This window comes from Podarcis gaigeae (genome assembly GCF_964106915.1).
Source record: "Podarcis gaigeae genome assembly, chromosome: 2".
Taxonomy (NCBI): Eukaryota; Metazoa; Chordata; class Lepidosauria; order Squamata; family Lacertidae; genus Podarcis; species Podarcis gaigeae.
In genome coordinates this window covers 120292391-120310662 of record NC_139679.1, presented here as the reverse complement: position 1 = coordinate 120310662, position 18272 = coordinate 120292391, and the positions used below count along the sequence as shown (strand labels likewise).

The 18272-nt window shown below is 49.1% G+C and overlaps 4 protein-coding genes across 10 annotated transcripts in view; 3 read left to right on the top strand and 1 right to left on the bottom strand.

The window, feature by feature from the left end:
- The window catches only part of LOC310837543 (uncharacterized protein), a 48405-nt gene extending 42254 nt beyond the window's left edge, over nucleotides 1–6151 (top strand). For 3 of the 6 annotated variants that reach the window (XM_083724274.1, XM_083724277.1, XM_083724276.1), the window contains exon 2: nucleotides 3880–6151. In XM_083724274.1, coding sequence (XP_083580400.1) covers nucleotides 3880–5561 — 1682 coding nt within the window. In that variant the 3' untranslated portion in view covers nucleotides 5562–6151. Of the gene's footprint in view, nucleotides 1–2503; nucleotides 2542–3879 lie in introns of all 6 variants that reach the window. The other 3 variants (XM_083724275.1, XM_083724278.1, XM_083724279.1) reach the window with 2 other exon arrangements.
- LOC310837726 (uncharacterized protein) overlaps nucleotides 1–18272 on the bottom strand; it is a 196905-nt gene that overhangs the window by 115783 nt on the left and 62850 nt on the right. The gene's annotated exons all lie outside the window — the stretch shown is intronic.
- The window catches only part of LOC310837449 (uncharacterized protein), a 56397-nt gene continuing 49389 nt past the window's right edge, over nucleotides 11265–18272 (top strand). The window contains exon 1 of the mRNA XM_083724066.1: nucleotides 11265–12676. The gene's annotated coding sequence lies outside the window, so the exon portion shown is untranslated. The remainder of the gene's footprint in view (nucleotides 12677–18272) is intronic.
- Nucleotides 11725–13013, top strand: LOC310838068 (zinc finger protein 24-like; the record flags this gene model as incomplete). The annotated part of the gene is made up of 2 exons (XM_083725462.1): nucleotides 11725–12039; nucleotides 12749–13013. 2 exons carry the CDS (start codon nucleotides 11725–11727, stop codon nucleotides 12836–12838), a joined length of 405 nt encoding a protein of 134 aa, XP_083581588.1. The 3' UTR covers nucleotides 12839–13013.

Here is an 18272-nt window from a genome sequence, read left to right as displayed (position 1 = left end):
TCCTTTTTCTAGTCATCAATTTGTCCAGATTTTCACATCTTATTATTTTTAAATAGAGCTCTTGAAAGTTGGTCGGCATTTTGGTGGGTGCAGATGTCGCCTAATGCACACGCTTTTGCAAAGGGTATTTCCCATATGTTTCCCATAATACCCCCGCTTTTTAACATCTGCATGCAGCCGCTGGGAGAGATCATCAGGGGGGTTGGACTGGGTGTCCATCAACATGCGGATGAGACCCAGCTCTGCCTCTCTTTCAAATGGGAACCAGTGAAGGCGGGCAAGGCTGGATGGCGGCTAACAGATTGAGGTTGAATCCTGACAAGACACAAGTACTGTTTTGAGGGGGCAGGTTGGCGTGGGGGACTCCCTGGTCCTGAATGGGGTAATTTTACCCCTGAAGGACCAGGTGCGCAGCCTGGGAGTCATTTTGGACTCACAGGTGTCCATGGAGGCGCAGGTCAATTCTGTGTCCAGGGCAGCTGTTTAACAGCTCCATCTGGGACGCAGGCTGAGACCCTACCTACCACGGACTGTCTCGCCAGAGTGGTGCATGTTCTGGTTATCTCACGCTTAGACTACTGCAATGCGCTCTGCGTGGGACTACCTTTGAAGGTGACCCAGAAACTGCAACTAATCCAGAATGCAGCAGCTAGACTGGTGACTGGGAGTGGCCGCCGGGACCACATAACACTGGTCCTGAGAGATCACACATAACACTGGTCCTGAGACAATTCAAAGTGTTGGTGCTGACCATTAAAGGCCTACATGGCCTCGGTCCTGTATACTTGAAGGAGCGTCCCCACCCCCATCGTTCAGCCCGGACACTGAGATCCAGCGGTTCCCTCCTTGCGAGAAGTGAGGTTGCAGGGAACCAGGCAGAGGGCTTTCTTATTAGGGGTGCCCTCCCTGTGAAACACCCTCCCATCAGATGTCATGGGGAAACTCGGCCAGATGGGCTGAGTGTATAATATATTTACATTTCCCATAATTAATGCATTTTGTATATAATTCAGCTAAGATGATTCATTTATAGGTCTTCCCCCCTTTGTATGGGAGTAGGACATATTTTCCCAATGGAAGGGCAGATCTTTCTGCTTCCTGCAGGCCAACTCTGGCAGGTAGGGGACCTTCCTTGGGCTCCCCATAGGGCTTGGGGTCAAGGCAAACCCTTAAGCATTGGAAAACCTTCTGCAGAGGCTCCCCCTGGAACTTGCAATAATTTCTATCTGGCCTGATTTTACTATAATTTGTTAAATTTATATACCTCCCTATACCCACAGGCCTCAGGATAGTTAACAGGATAAAAGTACACACTTTTTAAATTACTTGTGTTTTAGCAGTTTCTGCAAGAGCAGTTCTGGGCAGAAGAGGTTTTTTTGAAAAAAGGAAAAACAAGCAACTTCAAGTCCACATTAAAAGTCTAAGTATGGCTGAGGCCTTATACAGACGGGCTAATAATGAGAATACTACTAGTAATAATATGAATATCCCTGAGTGTCCTCTCCCACTTTGTGGAGCCGATTGGCCCCCTGGTACACTCCAAGCTGGGAGACTGAGCACAAGTGGATGAAAGATCTGAATGAATGCAACCAAACACTGGTAAGGGGTCATTATCAAACCTAGCTAGTGGCAGTGAAGGCAGCAAAGAAAGCATAGTTTTGTGCCTCCATTGTATCCTCATTATGTCGTCCAGCAGAACTTTTTTGGGTTGTACGGGGCCTTTTACAGGCTGGCCCAAAGGAGGTGGTAGAACAACAAAGCATTCTGTTGTTAAAATTGCTTGCTACTATGCACGGTGACCATTTGCACTCTAGACCCTTTCGCCTCTTGGCTGATAAAATCCAGCAGGGAGGGAACAGCAGGCTGGGCCAGGGAGATGATCAGTGCCTCTTTACAAGAGGGGGTGGTCCCTGCATGTTTGAAGGAGGCAGAGGTAAAACCACTCCTTGAGAAACCTTCTCTGAATTCAGAAAGCCTAACTACCGGCCAGTTGTTGATCTCCCTTTCCTGGCCAAGGTTCTGGAGCGAGTGGTCGCAGACCAGATCCAGGTGCTTTTGGAAGAAACTGATTTTCTGGATCCATTTCAATCAGGGTTTAGGCCTGGTTTTGGCAAGGAAACTGCTTTGGTCGCCCTGTATGATGACCTCTGTCGAGAGAGAGACAAGGGAAATGTGTCCCTGTTCATTGTTCTCCACCTCTCAGGGGCTTTTGATACCATCAACCATGGTATCCTTCTGGAGCGACTCTCTGAACTGGGGGTGGGTGGCCCTGCTTAGCGGTGGTTCCAGTCCTCCTTGGATGGTCATTTCCAAGGGGTGTTAATTGGGGAATGCATTTCAGCCCCATGGAAGCTTCAATGTGGGGTTCCGCAGGGCCCAATCCAGTCCCCCATGTTCTTTAACATCTACATGAAATCGCTGGGAGGGGTTATCCAGAGGTTTGGAGTACGTTGCCAGCAGTATGCTGATGACACTGAGCTCTATTTCTCCTTTCTATCCGAAGATGAGGCAATGGAAGTGCTGGACCAGTGTCTTGCCTGGGTAATGGACTGGATGAAGGCCAACAAATTGAAGCTCGATCCAGATAAGGCTCAGTTAATGGGTGGTTCCCTAGAGCAGATGGCTGGGAGGTCGCCTGCTCTTGATGGGGTTACACTTCCTCTGAAGGAGCAGGTTCGTCGCTTGGGGGTTCTCCTGGATCCTTTGCTGTCGCTCGAGGCTCAGATGGCCTGGAGTGCCTTCCATCAGCTTTGGCTGGTGGCCCAGCTACACCCCTTTCTGGACAGGAATAGCTTATCTACCGTTGTCTATGCTCTGGGAACTTCAAGGTTAGATATAGATATGCGTTATACGTAGGTCTGCCTCTGAAGACAGTTTGGAAACTTCAGCTAGTGCAGAATTCAGCGGCCAGGTTGCTCACTGGAGCAAGGCAGTTTGAGCATATTACCCCCATCCTGGTCTGACTGCACTGGCTACCAATTAGTTTCTGGGTCCAATTCAAATTGCTGGTTTTGACTTGTAAAGCCTTAAATGGCTTAGGACCAGGAATACTTCGACTGCTTCTTTCCATATGAACCTACCTGGACCCTGAGATCCCCTTATGAGGCCCTCCTTCGTGGGCCTCCTCCTCAAGTGGTCCGGAGGGTGGCAACACGAGAACAGGGCCTTCTCTGCAGGGGCTCCCTGTCTGTGGAATGCTCTCCCCAGGGAAGTTCGCCTGGTGCCTTTCTTATAAACCTTTATCTGAGTTATTCAAGCCCCTTCGCCACGACAAGGCAGTGATCCATGAAGGGGTATACACCTTTGGGTGCCATGCAAACATGTTCCTTTTTAACCAGGCTTTTGCTTGATATGTTTGACATCCTATACCCTTTTCAAAGGTGGCTTTATTTTTTTGGGGGGGGGGGTTATTGGGTTGGTATTTTTATTCTGATTATATATGATGTGACCTTTCTGTGAACCACACTGAGACCTCCGGGTATAGGGTGGTATATAAATTCAATAAATAATAATACTAACATTAATACTTTCATTATTTGTACCCCACGGATTGGACTGGGTTGCCCCAGCCACTCTAGGTGGCTTCCAACAAATATAAAAGAACAAGAAAACATAAAACATTAAAAACTTCCCTACACAGTGCTGCCTCCAGTTGTCTTCTAAAATTTGCATAGTTATTTTTTTGACAACTGACAGGAGGGCGTTCCACAGGGTGGGCACCACTGCCAAGAAGGCTCTCTGCCTTGTTCCCTATAACTTCCCTTTTCACAGTGAGGGAGCCACAAGGCCCTTGGAACCTGGATCTCTGTGTCCTGACTGAATGATTGGGGTGAAGACGCTCCTTTAGCATTTCATCAGTTTCCCTTTTTATTCCATCAGGAGATGTTGAAGGGATGCTGGCAGAAGGGGAACAATCAGAAGTGTCACCGAAAGAATCCAAAGAGGAGGGGGAGCAAAGGAAGCTGAGGGTTCAACATGGAGGCAGAAGGCGAGAGGGGAGACGAAAGCAGAAGCCGGAGGGTGACTCTTGTATGTCTCAGGGTGGTGAAAATCAAATTCCCAGAGAGGAAAAACCTTATAAATGTTTGGAGTGTGGAAAGAGCTTCAGTCAGAGTAGCATCCTTAAGTCGCATCAACAAATTCATACAGGAGAGAAACCGTACACATGTTCAGAGCTTCAGAAAAGCTTCAGTCACAATAGTGCCCTTACCAGGCACCAAAGATCTCATACAGGGGAGAAACCGTATACATGTTCGGAGTGTGGAAAGAGCTTCAGTCGGAGTAGCATCCTTAAGTCGCATCAACAAATTCATACAGGAGAGAAACCGTATACATGTTCAGAGTGTGGAAAGAGCTTCAGTCAATGTGGTAAGCTTACCTCGCATCAAAGATCTCATACAGGGGAGAAACCGCATACATGTTCAGAGTGTGGAAACAGCTTCCGTGACAATCGTAGCCTTACCAGGCACCAAAGATATCATACAGGGGAGAAACCGTATACATGTTTGGAGTGTGGAAAGAGCTTCACTAACAGTAGCCATCTTAAGTCCCACCAACGAACTCATACAGGAGAGAAACCATGTAAATGCTTGGAGTGTGGAAAGAGCTTCAGTCAGAGTAGTTCCCTCGCCTTGCATCTACGAACTCATACAGGGGAGAAACCGTATACATGTTCAGAGTGTGGAAAGAGCTTCAGTCACTGTGGTGCCCTTACCTTGCATCAAAGATCTCATACAGGAGAGAAACCGTATACATGTTTAGAGTGTGGAAAGAGCTTCAGTAACAATAGCCAACTTAAGTCCCATCAACGAACTCATACAGGGGAGAAACCGTATACATGTTCGGAGTGTGGAAGGAGCTTCACTCAAAGTAGTGCACTTAAGACACATCAAAGAACTCATACAGGGGAGAAACCGCATACGTGTTTGGAGTGTGGAATGAGCTTTGCTCACAGCTATGGGCTTACTAGACATCAACAAACTCATCGAGGCAGCAAACCTTATAAATGCTGGAAATGTGGCAAGAGCTTTAGTCGCAACGACTACCTTTCCTCGCATGAAAGAATTCATACAGGGGAGAAACGATATATATGTTTGGAGTGTGGAAAGAGCTTTAGCCAGAGTGGTAGCCTTACCTTGCATCAAAGATTGCACACAGGAGAGAGACCATTTAAATGTTTGGAGTGTGGCAAGAGCTTCAGTCGCGGTAGCCGACTCACGTTGCATCAACAAACTCATACAGGAGAGAAACCGTATACATGTTCGGAGTGTGGAAAAAGCTTCAGTTGCAGTAGCTCCCTTACGTTGCATCAACGAACTCATACAGGAGAGAAACCGTATACATGTTCAGAGTGTGGAAAAAGCTTTAGGTGCAGTAGCCACCTTAAGTCGCATCAAAGAACTCATACAGGAGAGAAACCGTATACATGTTCGGAGTGTGGAAGGAGCTTCAGTCACAGTAGCTCCCTTAAGTCGCATGAAAGAACTCATACAGAAGAGAAACTGTATACGTGTAATATCCTTACTAGCCACCAAAGAACTCATACAGGGAGGAAATCTTAGAAATGTTTGGCCTTCAAAAAGAATTTATGTGACAAGGACTCCCTTACTAAACTGAAAAGAACTCGTACAAGGGAAACAGAAAGGTTGGAGTGTAGGAAGATATTTAATCATATCGAATAACGCCTATAGAGAGTAAACCAATGATTGTGTTCAGAATTAGAATTTGCTTCCATTAGAATATTTATTCCTTTTAGTGGCTGTGTTGCAGATTGTTCTCCTGATCAGAGTTAGATTTACATAGCTATGTTCTGTTTTCTTTCCCATGCGTTCTTTCCCACGTATTCATCACTTGTATATAGCTTTGCTTTAATATTTCTTCCATCCCCAAGATTTGTTAATCTGGTGTGAATTGATCTGATATTTTTCATAGACACAAATGCATTCGCTGGTATTCTGTTGACGTATGTAAATGATGTATCTTTGCAATGAGAGTATAGCCCCTCAGATCACAGCTCTAATGAACAAATGCTGTTGAAAAGAATATACTGTATAATAAGCCTCAATGCGCAGTCAAGAGAAAAATTATTCTTCTTTGGCGATCACTCGTAGCCGAGTAAGATTGTCTTCCATAAACACAGTTTTAACAATGAGTCCATGAGTGGGGTTTCTGGTTTGCCTGCGAAGGGAAATGGCGGCGTGGTGCAAGTCGTCCGTCTAAAAGACGACCATTACCGGGGGGGTTGGAGCAATGGAGGAGAGTGCCAGGGTTAGGCACCCCCCCCAAAAAAGGCCCCACGGGCAGTGGGGTGTTGAGGGGACCAGCCAGGTGTAAAGAGGCTTGCCGCGATTGCCGGAGCTCCGCCACTGCATTGGCAGCGAGTGGGGTGTGTGTGTGTGTGAGAGAGAGAGAGAGAGACAGCGATTTGAGCCTGCCCGTGACTCCAGCATGGCTCAGAATCCTGAAACAATGAATCGCCACCTAAAGCAGCAGACTTTCAAAGGAAAAAAGTTATTGTCAACAACAATGGACTTTTCAAAATAAGAAGAATTGCAGTACAGACTTGTAAATGGGAAAAAAACTTTGGAGACACATCAGTCTTCAGATACTTTTGAAACTGCACTTTGCTACTTAATAACACAATATACTTTGGATACAAGAAGAAACTATTGCTCTTTGTTCTTTGATTTCTTAAAAGGAAGATACAGGAAGAGATTGGAGTACTCTCAGTTCTTATGAATAAGAATGCAGATTTTATGAGTGAAAGTACCGAAAGGCTTGGAAAAATTGCCAAGATTTAAAAAAATAATTCTAAAAAGGACCTTGTATCTTGGCAAGTCCTACCAAACCTTGGCAGAAGGACACTTTTCCATAAGTGGGAGGTAATCCCAGGGAGGGAAAGTGCCTGGTAAGAGCTGGAGTAGGAGAAGGGGGGGGGGGGAGGATTCCTTTTTAAAGAACAGGGCCTGTATTGGAATAAAAACTGAATAGAAACAGAGAAGCAGCAGATATTGGATTACAAACATCATTTGGATTACAAATATCATTTGGATCATAAATATGCCTGGAAAATTTTTCGGCTCACAGTGGAGCTACTTTGGATTACAAGACATTTTGTGGATTATAATATAACTAGAGGTTTGGCAAGTGCTAAATCATCATCAAGGAGACATAACAGCGGGTTTGAACAGTGGTAACTATTAGACTGCTGTTGTGGCCTGCTTTTTATTTTTTCTTCTCCAGCACACATTAAAAAACCAAATTACCGTATTTTTCGCACCATAGGACGCACTTTTTCCACTCCAAAAATGAAGGGGAAATGTGTGTGCGTCCTATGGTGCGAATGCAGGCTTTCGCTGAAGCCTGGAGAGTGAGAGGGGTCGGTGCGCACCGACCCCTCACGCTCTCCAGGCTTCGTACACCTCTCCGCAAGCAGCGGGAGCCCAGCACTGGGCTCCCACTGCTTGCGGAGAGTTGCCAGCATGCCGAAGCCTGCGCACACTGAGATCAGCGCGCCCAGGCTTCACGGACCTCTCCGCAAGCAGCGGGAGCGCTCCCCTTGCTTGCGGAGACTTGCCTGCATGTTGAAGATTGCGCGCGCTGAGCTCAGCGCGCCCAGGCTTTGCGGACCTCTCCGCAAGCAGCGGGAGTGCTCCCATGGCTTGCAGAGAGCTGCCTGTGTGGGGGCTGGGGTCGGGGGAAGCTCGAGCTTCCCCCGCCCCAGCCCCCGCCTGGGGGGAAAATAATTTTCCCCCCTTTATTTCCCCCCAAAAAACTGGGTGCGCCCTATGCTCCGGTGCGTCCTATGGTGCGAAAAATACGGTATGTTTTAAATACAATTTTTAGATACATCAGTTTTGCACGGAAGAGCAGTCAAACATTTCAAAATACATGTGTGTTAGCGAGACAGTTTCCTTGTTGCATAGTCTAGTTCAGTGTTTCCCAACCGGTTGCCTGGTGTGCCGTGGGAGGGAGGCGGGACGAGTCCGGCGGCGAGAGGCGGGGCGGCGGCGGCGAGCACACGCGGGGCGGCGAGCGAGCTCCCTCCCAAATCCCATCGCCGCTCGCTTCGGCCGGCCGCCCCGTTCTCCGCGCTGGTGTCGGCAAGCCTTGCGCACCGGGGGATCTCCCCCCAGGAGCGCAAGGCTTGCGGGCGGCAGCTGGCAGCGCGGAGCACGGGGCGCCCTTCGGAGGGCTTCGCGTGCTTCGGGCAACAGGCTGCCGCCCCAAGCCTTGCGCGCCCAGCGGGAGCTCCTGCCGGGCGCGCAAGGCTTGCAGACACTCGCCCGAAGCACGGGGAGCCCTCCGGAGGGCTCCCTGTGCTTCAGGCAACAGGCTGCCGCCCCAAGCCTTGCGCGCCTGGCAGGAGCTCCTGCCGGGCGCGCAAGGCTTGCAGACACTCGCCCGAAGCACGGGGAGCCCTCCGGAGGGCTCCCTGTGCTTCGGGCAACAGGCTGCCGCCCCAAGCCTTGCGCGCCTGGCAGGAGCTCCTGCCGGGTGCGCAAGGCTTGCAGACACTCGCCCGAAGCACGGGGAGCCCTCCGGAGGGCTCCCTGTGCTTCGGGCAACAGGCTGCCGCCCCAAGCCTTGCGCGCCTGGCAGGAGCTCCTGCCGGGCGTGCAGGGTTGCAGACACTCGCCCGAAGCACGGGGAGCCCTCCGGAGGGCTCCCTGTGCTTCGGGCAACAGGCTGCCGCCCCAAGCCTTGCGCGCCTGGCAGGAGCTCCTGCCGGGCGCGCAAGGCTTGCAGACACTCGCCCGAAGCACGGGGAGCCCTCCGGAGGGCTCCCTGTGCTTCGGGCAACAGGCTGCCGCCCCAAGCCTTGCGCGCCTGGCAGGAGCTCTTGCCGGGCGCGCAGGGTTGCAGACACTCGCCCGAAGCACGGGGCACCCTCCGGAGGGCTCCGTGTGCTTCGGGCAACAGATGCCACCCCAAGCCTCGCGCGCCTGGCGGGAGCTCCTGCCGGGCGCGCAAGGCTTGCGGACAGCTTCCTGAAGCCTGGAGAGCGAGAGGGGTCGGTGCGCACCGATGCCTCTTGCTCTCCAGGCTTCAGCGAAATCCTGCATTCGCCTCATAGGACGCACACACATTTCCCCTTTATTTTTGGAGGGGAAAAAGTGCGTCCTATGGGGCGAAAAATACGGTACTTCTTTGTGTTTATTTGATGCCTATTAAAGAGAGTTACTTTATATATAGTCAATATAGGCACAGAGTTAATTTTCTAATGGTGGTGTGCCTCGAGATTTTTTTCATGAAACAAGTGTGCCTTTGCCCAAAAAAGGTTGGGAAACACTGGTCTAGTTCTAGTGAAAGGCAATGTTTCAGAACGGAACTCTGCTGATGAAATACCGAGTTACAGGTAGGTAGCCGTCTTGGTCTGCCATAGTCGAAACAGAAGATTTTTTTTTTAAAGATTCCTTCCAGTAGCACCTTGTTGTTGTTGTTTAGTCGTTTAGTTGTGTCCGACTCTTCGTGACCCCCTGGACCAGAGCACGCCAGGCACTCCTGTATTCCACTGCCTCCCGCAGTTTGGTCAGACTCATGCTGGTAGCTTCGAGAACACTGTCCAGCCATCTCGTCCTCTGTCGTCCCCTTCTCCTTGTGCCCTCCATCTTTCCCAACATCAGGGTCTTTTCCAGGGAATATTCTCTTCTCATGAGGTGGCCAAAGTATTGGAGCCTCAGCTTCAGGATCTGTCCTTCCAGTGAGCACTCAGGGCTGATTTCCTTCAGAATGGAGAGGTTTCATCTTGCAGTCCATGGGACTCTCAAGAGTCTCCTCCAGCACCAGAATTCAAAAACATTGATTCTTCGGCGATCAGCCTTCTTTATGGTCCAGCTCTCACTTCCATACATCACTACTGGGAAAACCATAGCTTTAACCAGGTGGTGTCTCTGCTTTTTAAGATGCTGTCTAGGTTTGTCATTGCTTTTCTCCCAAGAAGCAGGTGTCTTTGAATTTTGTGGCTGCTGTCACCATCTGCAGTGATCATGGAGCCCAAGAAAGTAAAACCTCTCACTGCCTCCATTTCTTCCCCTTCTATTTGCCAGGAGGAGATGGGCCCAGTGGCCATGATCTTCGTTTTTTTGATGTTGAGCTTCAGACCATATTTTGCGCTCTCCTCTTTCACCCTCATTAAAAGGTTCTTTAATTCCACCTCACTTTCTGCCATCAAGGTTGTGTCATCTGCATATCTGAGGAAAAAAACCGGAAAAATGGGGGGGGCAGTCCCCCCCCCATTTCCCCCAAAGCCGTTTTTTAGAATTCCATGGGGAAAATGACAAAGAGGAACAGGAAGAAGAAATGGAAAATGATAGCAGTAGTTGAGAAAGTGAGATAGAATAAACTGCATGTATATGTTGTGTCTTCTGTTGTTGCTTTTAAAGCACTACTCAAAGGGTAGACCTTCTATGGAGCTTAAATATTGAGGTGGACCTTAACTTTATTTGCTGTTGGTGCTAAGGGGCAATTTTAATTATTATTTATGTTGATGGTTTCTTGCTTTTTTGATGCTTTTGAGAGAAAGGGGAGTGGTTACCTGTTTTATTGCAAGCCAAATACTTTTAGATACACTGTGTTTCACGCAATTTCTAAAACTACTCCACACTGAATCCCCCCCCCCCCCAATTTTTGCACAAGCCCTTCCTGGGAATTCCTGGCAGAGAGCTGCTGAACCCCAGACCCCAAAAGGAAATCCAACCTCATCCAGCAGGCAGTGCTAAAAAGCAAATTCTGTTTTAAATGCAGTTTTTAGGATGCGGGTGGCGCTGTGGTCTAAACCACAGAGCCTAGGCCTTGCTGATCAGAAGGTCAGCGGTTCGAATCCCCGCGACGGTCCCAGCTCCTGCCAATCTAGCAGTTCAAAAGCACGTCAAAGTGCAAGTAGATAAATAGTTATCACTCCGGCGGGAAGGTAAACGGCGTTTCCGTGCGCTGCTCTGGTTTGCCAGAAGCGGCTTAGTCATGCTGGACACACGACCCGGAAGCTGTACGCCGGCTCCCTCGGCCAGTAAAGCGAGATGAGCGACGCAACCCCAGAGTCATCCGCGACTGGACCTAATGGTCAGGGGTTCCTTTAATACATGGTTCTTCCTCTCCTCCTCTAATCCCCTACAACAACCCTATGAGGTAGGCTAGGATGAGAGGCATTGACTGGCCCCATGGCCACCCGGTGGGGAATTCGATCCCTGGTCTCCCAAGGCCATAGTCGAGCACTGTAACCACTACACCACACTGCCTCTCACCACTGCCCAAGATGTCCTATCCTTGTGAAAGTAGAGATCAGAGTTCCTAGAAGGGAGGGATTTTCTTCCACCTCAGCTGCCTTGGTCTTCCAAGGGTTAAATTTCAAGTGTAGGATTCCTAGAGAGGCAGGAAACTGGAGGAGCCGCTTGGTCCTCCAGGGCAAGCGCCCCTCCTCCCTCCTGCCTTGTACATGGTCCTTTTGCAGAAGAGAGGCTGCAGAGGTTGGATGCATGGAAGGAAGGAAGCAGGGAGGCTAGGGCCGGATCCTGCTGCAACCCAGAGCAGCTTGGAGCAGGACCTGAGGTTCCCCCACCTCTGGCTCAGCCCCTTTGTGGTCCACGCTCACTTGGCCAGCCTTTGCCTTGAAGCAGAACCTGGAAAGAATAGGAAAAGAGGCTGCAGGGGACAATCCTTCAGCCATATTGGAGGCTGCTGCCCAAATCCCCAAAGTGCCCCACTTGGGAGATCCTGGGAAGAGCTATGAAGACCCTCCTGAATGGGGACGCCCTCAGGCCACATGCTCAGCGCCAGAGATTCAGGCATTCCCGCTACCAGGAGGCCCAGGGACCCCGAGAAGTTTGCAGCCGACTCCACCGCCTTTGCAGGGAGTGGCTGGAGCCAGAGCGACACACCGAGGCTCAGATCCTGGATCTGGTGGTCCTAGGGCAGTTCCTGGCTGTCCTCCCCCCGGAGATGGAGAACTGGGTGAAGGATCAGGGAGTGGAGACCAGTTCCCAGGCGGTGGCCCTGGCCGAAGGTCTCCTCCTGAGCCAGGCAGAGGAGAAGCAGCAGCAGGTGAGACAGTTTCATCCTGGTAACTCCCAGAGATCCATGGTGGCTGCTGAATTCTGAGTGTGGTGTCTCTTAAAAGGCGAAAGTGGCTCTTGGGTGCAGAAGGTTCCGGGTTCGATTCCCGACATCTTCCGGCAGGGCTAGGAAATCATCCCTTCCTGAAACCTGGAGATATGCTTCCAGTCTGTGCAGACAGCACGGATCTAGACGGTCCAATGGTCTGGTTCTGGACTAGGCTGCTTCCTTGGTTCCTATTTAAACAGCTCTTCATTCCGAAGCAAGAGGGCTAGAAACTTGCTTTGCCTTTCACCTGTGCCCTCGATATTATTTGAGCGCAATTTCAGCACCCCTTCACATTTTTCTGTTTTTTCCTTATCTATGAGTTATTTCCCTACACTGTGCCCACCTCCTCCAGGGATGTTCTCTCTCTCTCCCCCTGCTGAGTTGATTCCCCCTCCCCCCATATCTGAGCGAAAGGGATCCATAGGTCATAGAATAAACATGTCCCCCATATTGGTCTCTACAGCCAGAGAAGGCGCTGCAACTCTCCCAACATCTTGACCTCACCCCCAAAGGCACACTCCTCCATGGTCTACTGAGACAGACGGATGCCAACATCATCATGGATTCCTGCATTGCAGTGGGTTGGACTAGATGACCCACAGGGCCCTTCCGCTCTATGATTCTATTCATAATATTTTCTTACTCACAGTCCTCAGAGGCAGCAATGCTTCTGAATACCAGTTGCAGGAGAGGAGAGGGCTCTTCTGCTCGGATCCTTCCCTCTGGTTGGCCACTGTGAGAACAGGATGCTGCCCTAGAAGGGCCACTGACTTGATCAAGCAGTCCTTCTTAATGTTTATAATAATATAAAAATAGTATGCAAATACAGTCAAAGCCTGGCTCCTGAACACCTCCATTTTGGATTCCTTACGCCATGAGCATCACAATTATAACAAATAAAGGCTTGACGTATCTCGCTTTGCATGTCATGATTCTATCTCATATCTTAGTTTCACCTTTTAAGTTGAATTACTGAAATAAGCGAACTTTTCCATGATATTCTAATCTTTCGAGTTTCACCTGTAATGAAACATTGGGCAAAAGATACAGGTTATAATATACCGGTTGGATCATGGGAAAAACTGTGCAAAGAGATTTTAAAATTCACAGCATGTAGTTCATTAAAAGAAAATTATATGAAGATGATATACCGATGGTATTTCACTCTAGCAAAGCTTGCTAAAATGTATAAAGATACCTCTAATTTATACTGGAAATGTAAGGATAATGAAGGTAATTTCCCCCCCATGTGGTGGACGTGTAAAAAAGTAAAGGGCTTCTGGGAAATGTTATACAATGAACTTTTAAAAATTCTTAAAATTACGTATGTTAAAAAAAACCACAGGCTTTTTTACTAGGTGTAATAAGAGAAAAAATACCAAGGAAGCAAGGGAGACTGTTTATTTATGTGATTACAGGGGCCAGATGCTACTAGGCCAGATGTGGAAAGAAGAAAAGGTCCCAACGAAAGAAGAATGGATAACTAAGATGATTGACTATGTCGAAACGGCTAAACTTACCGAGCAGATGAGAAAAAATTCAATCAAGAATGGGAAAACTTTATAAACTATTTTAGAGAACACTGTAAAAAGTCAAAACATTCGCAGGTTTGATGTAACATTTATGAACTAAGAATAGAATTAGGGAGAAAATAGGTTGAAATTAATTGAGGAAATATATAGTAATTGTAATATATTGTAATGCAAGGAGAATAAAAGGGAGCAATGGAAAGGGGGGGAAGGCAATTATTGCAAATTTGGATTGGATATGTATGTACCAAAAGGAAAAACGTTGTTAATTTGAAAATTGAAAATAATTATAATAATAAATACTTTAGAAAACGTTTTGGGGGCGCCCGTGCAGCTGATCCAGCGGGGCTTTCCGGAGGCGAGACCAGCGCCTCTCCTCGCTCTCAGTACTTCGCGATAAGTATCCTTGCTGCCGTGGTTGCATACAGAAAAAAAGTTTGGTCCTTCTTTGTCACCCTCTGACCGACAATGCCCAAAAGGAAGGCCTCTGGTTTCTTAAGGAAGGTATATTTAAATATCTTTTTCAGCTCATTATATATCATTTCCCAAAAGGCCTTCACTTTAGGACATGTCCACCAGAGGTGAAAGAATGTTCCTTCATTCTCTTTGCATTTCCAACATTTATTATCAGGCAAATGGTATATTTTTGCAAGTTTGACTGGGGTCATGTACCATCTATATATCATTTTCATAACATTTTCTTTCAAAGCATTACATGCAGTGAAATTCAACCCAGTGGTCCACAACCTTTCCCAGTCCTCGAACATAATATTATGCCCAATATCCTGTGCCCATTTTATCATAGTCGATTTGAGCGTTTCGTCTTGTGTGTTCCATTTTAGCAGCAAGTTATACATTCTGGAAAGTACCTTAGTCCTTGGTTCTAACAATTCTGTTTCTAACATCGATTTCTCCACCTGAAACCCTAACTTTTTGTCATTCTTAAAAACTTCTTTAATCTGAGCGTAATGTAACCAGTCTCACACTTTATCCTTCATTTTCTCCAAACTCTGCAATTTCCAATTGTCTCCATCTTTTTCTAATATCTCCCAATATTTTGGCCATCTGGCCTCCATATTGAGTCTTTTTCGGGCCTTATCTTCCAAAGGTGAGAGCCACCTTGGAGTTTTATTTTCCAACAACAATAATAATAATAATAAATTTTATTTATATCCCGCCCTCCCCAGCCGAAGCCGGGCTCAGGGCGGCTAACAATAATCAAATAATCAAACAATCAAATAATCACACATTCAAAATATTCATTATAAAAATTAATTAAAATCAAATTAATGGCAACCAATTAATCAATTAATCTGTGCAGGTTGCCAGAGGAGGGAGTCAGGCTGCGCCCTGACCAAAGGCCTGGTGGAACAACTCTGTCTTGCAGGCCCTGCGGAAAGATGTCAGGTCCTGCAGGGCCCTAGTCTCTTGTGACAGAGCGTTCCACCAGATTGGAGCCGCAGCCGAGAAGGCCCTGGCTCTAGTTGAGGCCAGCCTAACCTCTCTGAGGCCTGGGACCTTGAGGATGTTATTATTTGCAGACCGTAGGTTTCTCTGTGGGGCATACCAGGAGAGGCGGTCCCATAGGTACGAGGGTCCTAGGCCGTATAGGGCTTTAAAGGTTAAAACCAGCACCTTAAACCTGATCCTGTACTCCACCGGGAGCCAGTGCAGCTGGTATAGTACTGGGTGAATGTGATCTCACAGTGAAGACCCCATAAGGAGTCTCGCCGCGGCATTCTGCACCCGCTGGAGTTTCTGGGTCAGTCTCAAGGGCAGCCCCACGTAGAGCGAGTTACAATAATCCAGTCTGGAGGTGACCGTCGCATGGATCACAGTGGCTACGTCAGGGCGAGAGAGATAAGGGGCCAACTGCTTAGCTTGGCGGAGATGAAAAAATGCCGCCTTTGTTATAGCTGTAATCCGCCTCCATAGAGAGGGAGGTATCGAAGATTACACCCAAACTCTTAACGGACGGTGCTGGCACCAATTGCACCCCCGCAAGAGATGGAAGTTGCCCCCTCAATCCCATATCATCCCGGCCCAGCCAGAGGACCTCTGTCTTCGAAGGATTTAACTTCAACCGGCTCCCACGTAACCATCCAGCCACAGCTTCCAGACATCTCGCCAGTGTGTCTGGGGCCGAGTCAGGATGGCCATCCATCAACAGATAGAGTTGGGTGTCATCAGCATACTGATGGCAGCCCAGCCCAAAACTCCGGACAAGCTGGGCGAGGGGGCGCATAAAGATGTTAAAAAGCATCGGGGAGAGAATCGCACCCTGAGGCACTCCACACACCAAGGAGTGGCGCGATGACAATTCCCCCCAAGCGCCACCCTCTGTCCCCGACCAGAGAGAAACGAGCGCAGCCATTGAAGGACTGTGCCCTGGATCCCCACGTCAGCAAGGCGGTGGTCCAGGAGTTCGTGATCGACCATGTCAAAGGCTGCTGACAGATCTAGAAGAATCAGCAGCCCCGACCCGCCTCAATCCAGCTGCCTGCGGAAATCATCTGTTAGGGCGACCAGAGCCGTCTCGGTTCCATGGCCAGCGCGGAAGCCGGACTGGAATGGATCCAGAGCAGATGTTTCATCCAGAAACCTACCAAGCTGTTCAGCAACCGCTCTCTCAATCACCTTACCCAGGAATGGAAGATTCGAGACCGGGCAGTAATTGGATAGATCTAAGGGATCTAATGATGTTTTCTTTAAGAGCGGATGCACCACTGCCTCCTTCAGTTCCCCATGGAATATCCCGGTGCCAAGGGACAAATTGATGATATCCCCCAGGGGGGCCCGCACCTTGTCTGGACACGCTCTAATCAGCCATGACGGGCACGGGTCAAGAGGACAGGTGGTGGGCTTTCCAGCTCGGAGGAGTCTGTCCACATCGGCTGGAGATATCCGGTCAAAGTGGTCCAATACTGGACCCGAGGACAGTCAAGGGGCCTCCAGTTCCTTTATTGTATCCAAATTGGCAGGGAGGTCATGGCGGAGCAACAGGACCTTCTCCGCAAAAAAGCTCGCAAATGCCTCACAGCTGTGTGTCAAATTATTATTTAAATTTGGCTGTCCTTCAAGGGACGTTAAAGACCGAATTATACTAAATAATTGCGCCGGGCGAGAGCTAGCGGATGCAATGGAGGCTGAGAAGTAGGACTTCTTAGCGGCCTTCACTGCCATCTCATAGGTTTTCATAAAAGCCCTATAAGATGTTCTTGAGGCTCCGTCACGGGCACCCCGCCATACTCGCTCTAGCCGTCTGAGGTCCCGCTTCATTTTCCGAAGCTCCTCAGTAAACCAGGGAGCCCGGTTTCTGCGGGGTCACAGAGGGCGCTTAGGTGCGATCTCATCGATGGCTGCCAGGAGCTGGGTATTCCAGCCCTCAACAAGCTCAGTCAATGAGTCGCCAGGGGGAGCAAGGTCCCGCAAGGCTTGATGGAATCTATCAGGATCCATCAGCCTCTGCGGGCGAGCCCAAATCGGCTCACCACCTAAGCAGGGTGGGGGTGGAAAGTCAATCCTGGCTTTCAGGGCGTAGTGATCAGACCATGGCACCTTCATCGAAGGAGACATGATCACATCTATACCGGCGCCAAAGATCAAATCCAGCGTGTGGCCTGCTTGATGTGTGGGGCCCGAAACAAACTGGGAGAGCCCTAGTGTCGCCATGGAAGACACCAGGTCCAGAGCCTGTGAGGAGGGAGTGGCATCAGCATGGAAGTTGAAGTCTCCCAATACCAATAGGTTAGGGAACTCCAAGGCCCAGCCGGCCACCGCCTCCAGCAGGCTTGACAGGGTGGCTGCTGGTGCGCTAGGTGGCCGGTACACCAGCCAGACAGCCAAGCTCTCCTCGGAGCCCCACACTAGGCCAACACATTCAATGCTGGGGATCGATGGCGATGGTAGAGCCCTGAAAGAACAATCTTCCCAGATTAATAATGCCACCCCTCCCCCCCCGGCCCACAGTCCGTGACTGGTGGAGGACGGAGAAACCCGGGGGCGCCATCTCTCGTAAGGTAACAGTTACCCCTTCGCGTACCCAGGTCTCCGTCACACAAGCCAGGTCGACCCCCTGCGAGGTAAAGAAATCTCGCAGGGTGGCGGTTTTGTTGCCTATAGACCTGGCATTGCACAACACCAGTGAAGGAGGTGAGTAGTCCTTGCTCACCCTACCCTCGTCCCTCGGGATGGGGCGCAGATTGGAAGGGGTACGAGCATATCCGTATCTCGATCCCCTTCACCTATAACATCTGCCCCCACCGCCATACCTCCCTCGCCCCACCACGGTAGCAATCCCAAGCCTCATAATAACCTCCATTTACAAAATAGAAAAACAAAACAACCAAAAAACAATTGTGCCCAAACAAAAACCAATCCCCACCCCACTCAATATACCACCCCAAAACAGAACAAAATAGAACAAAACAAAACAAGAATACATAGATAAAAACCACCATTCACGGTGGTACAACAAAATAAGCAATAAAAACACGTTTAAAACACATTAAAATATATAAAACATCTTTAGCATTTGCTGCAGCAGCACCAGTGTCCTTAAAACTATCACGGAGGTGAGTCTGGGCCCCGCCCCCTAGGCCAGATGGAATTAGCCTGAGGAGGGAGAGGCCTTACACTCCAAAG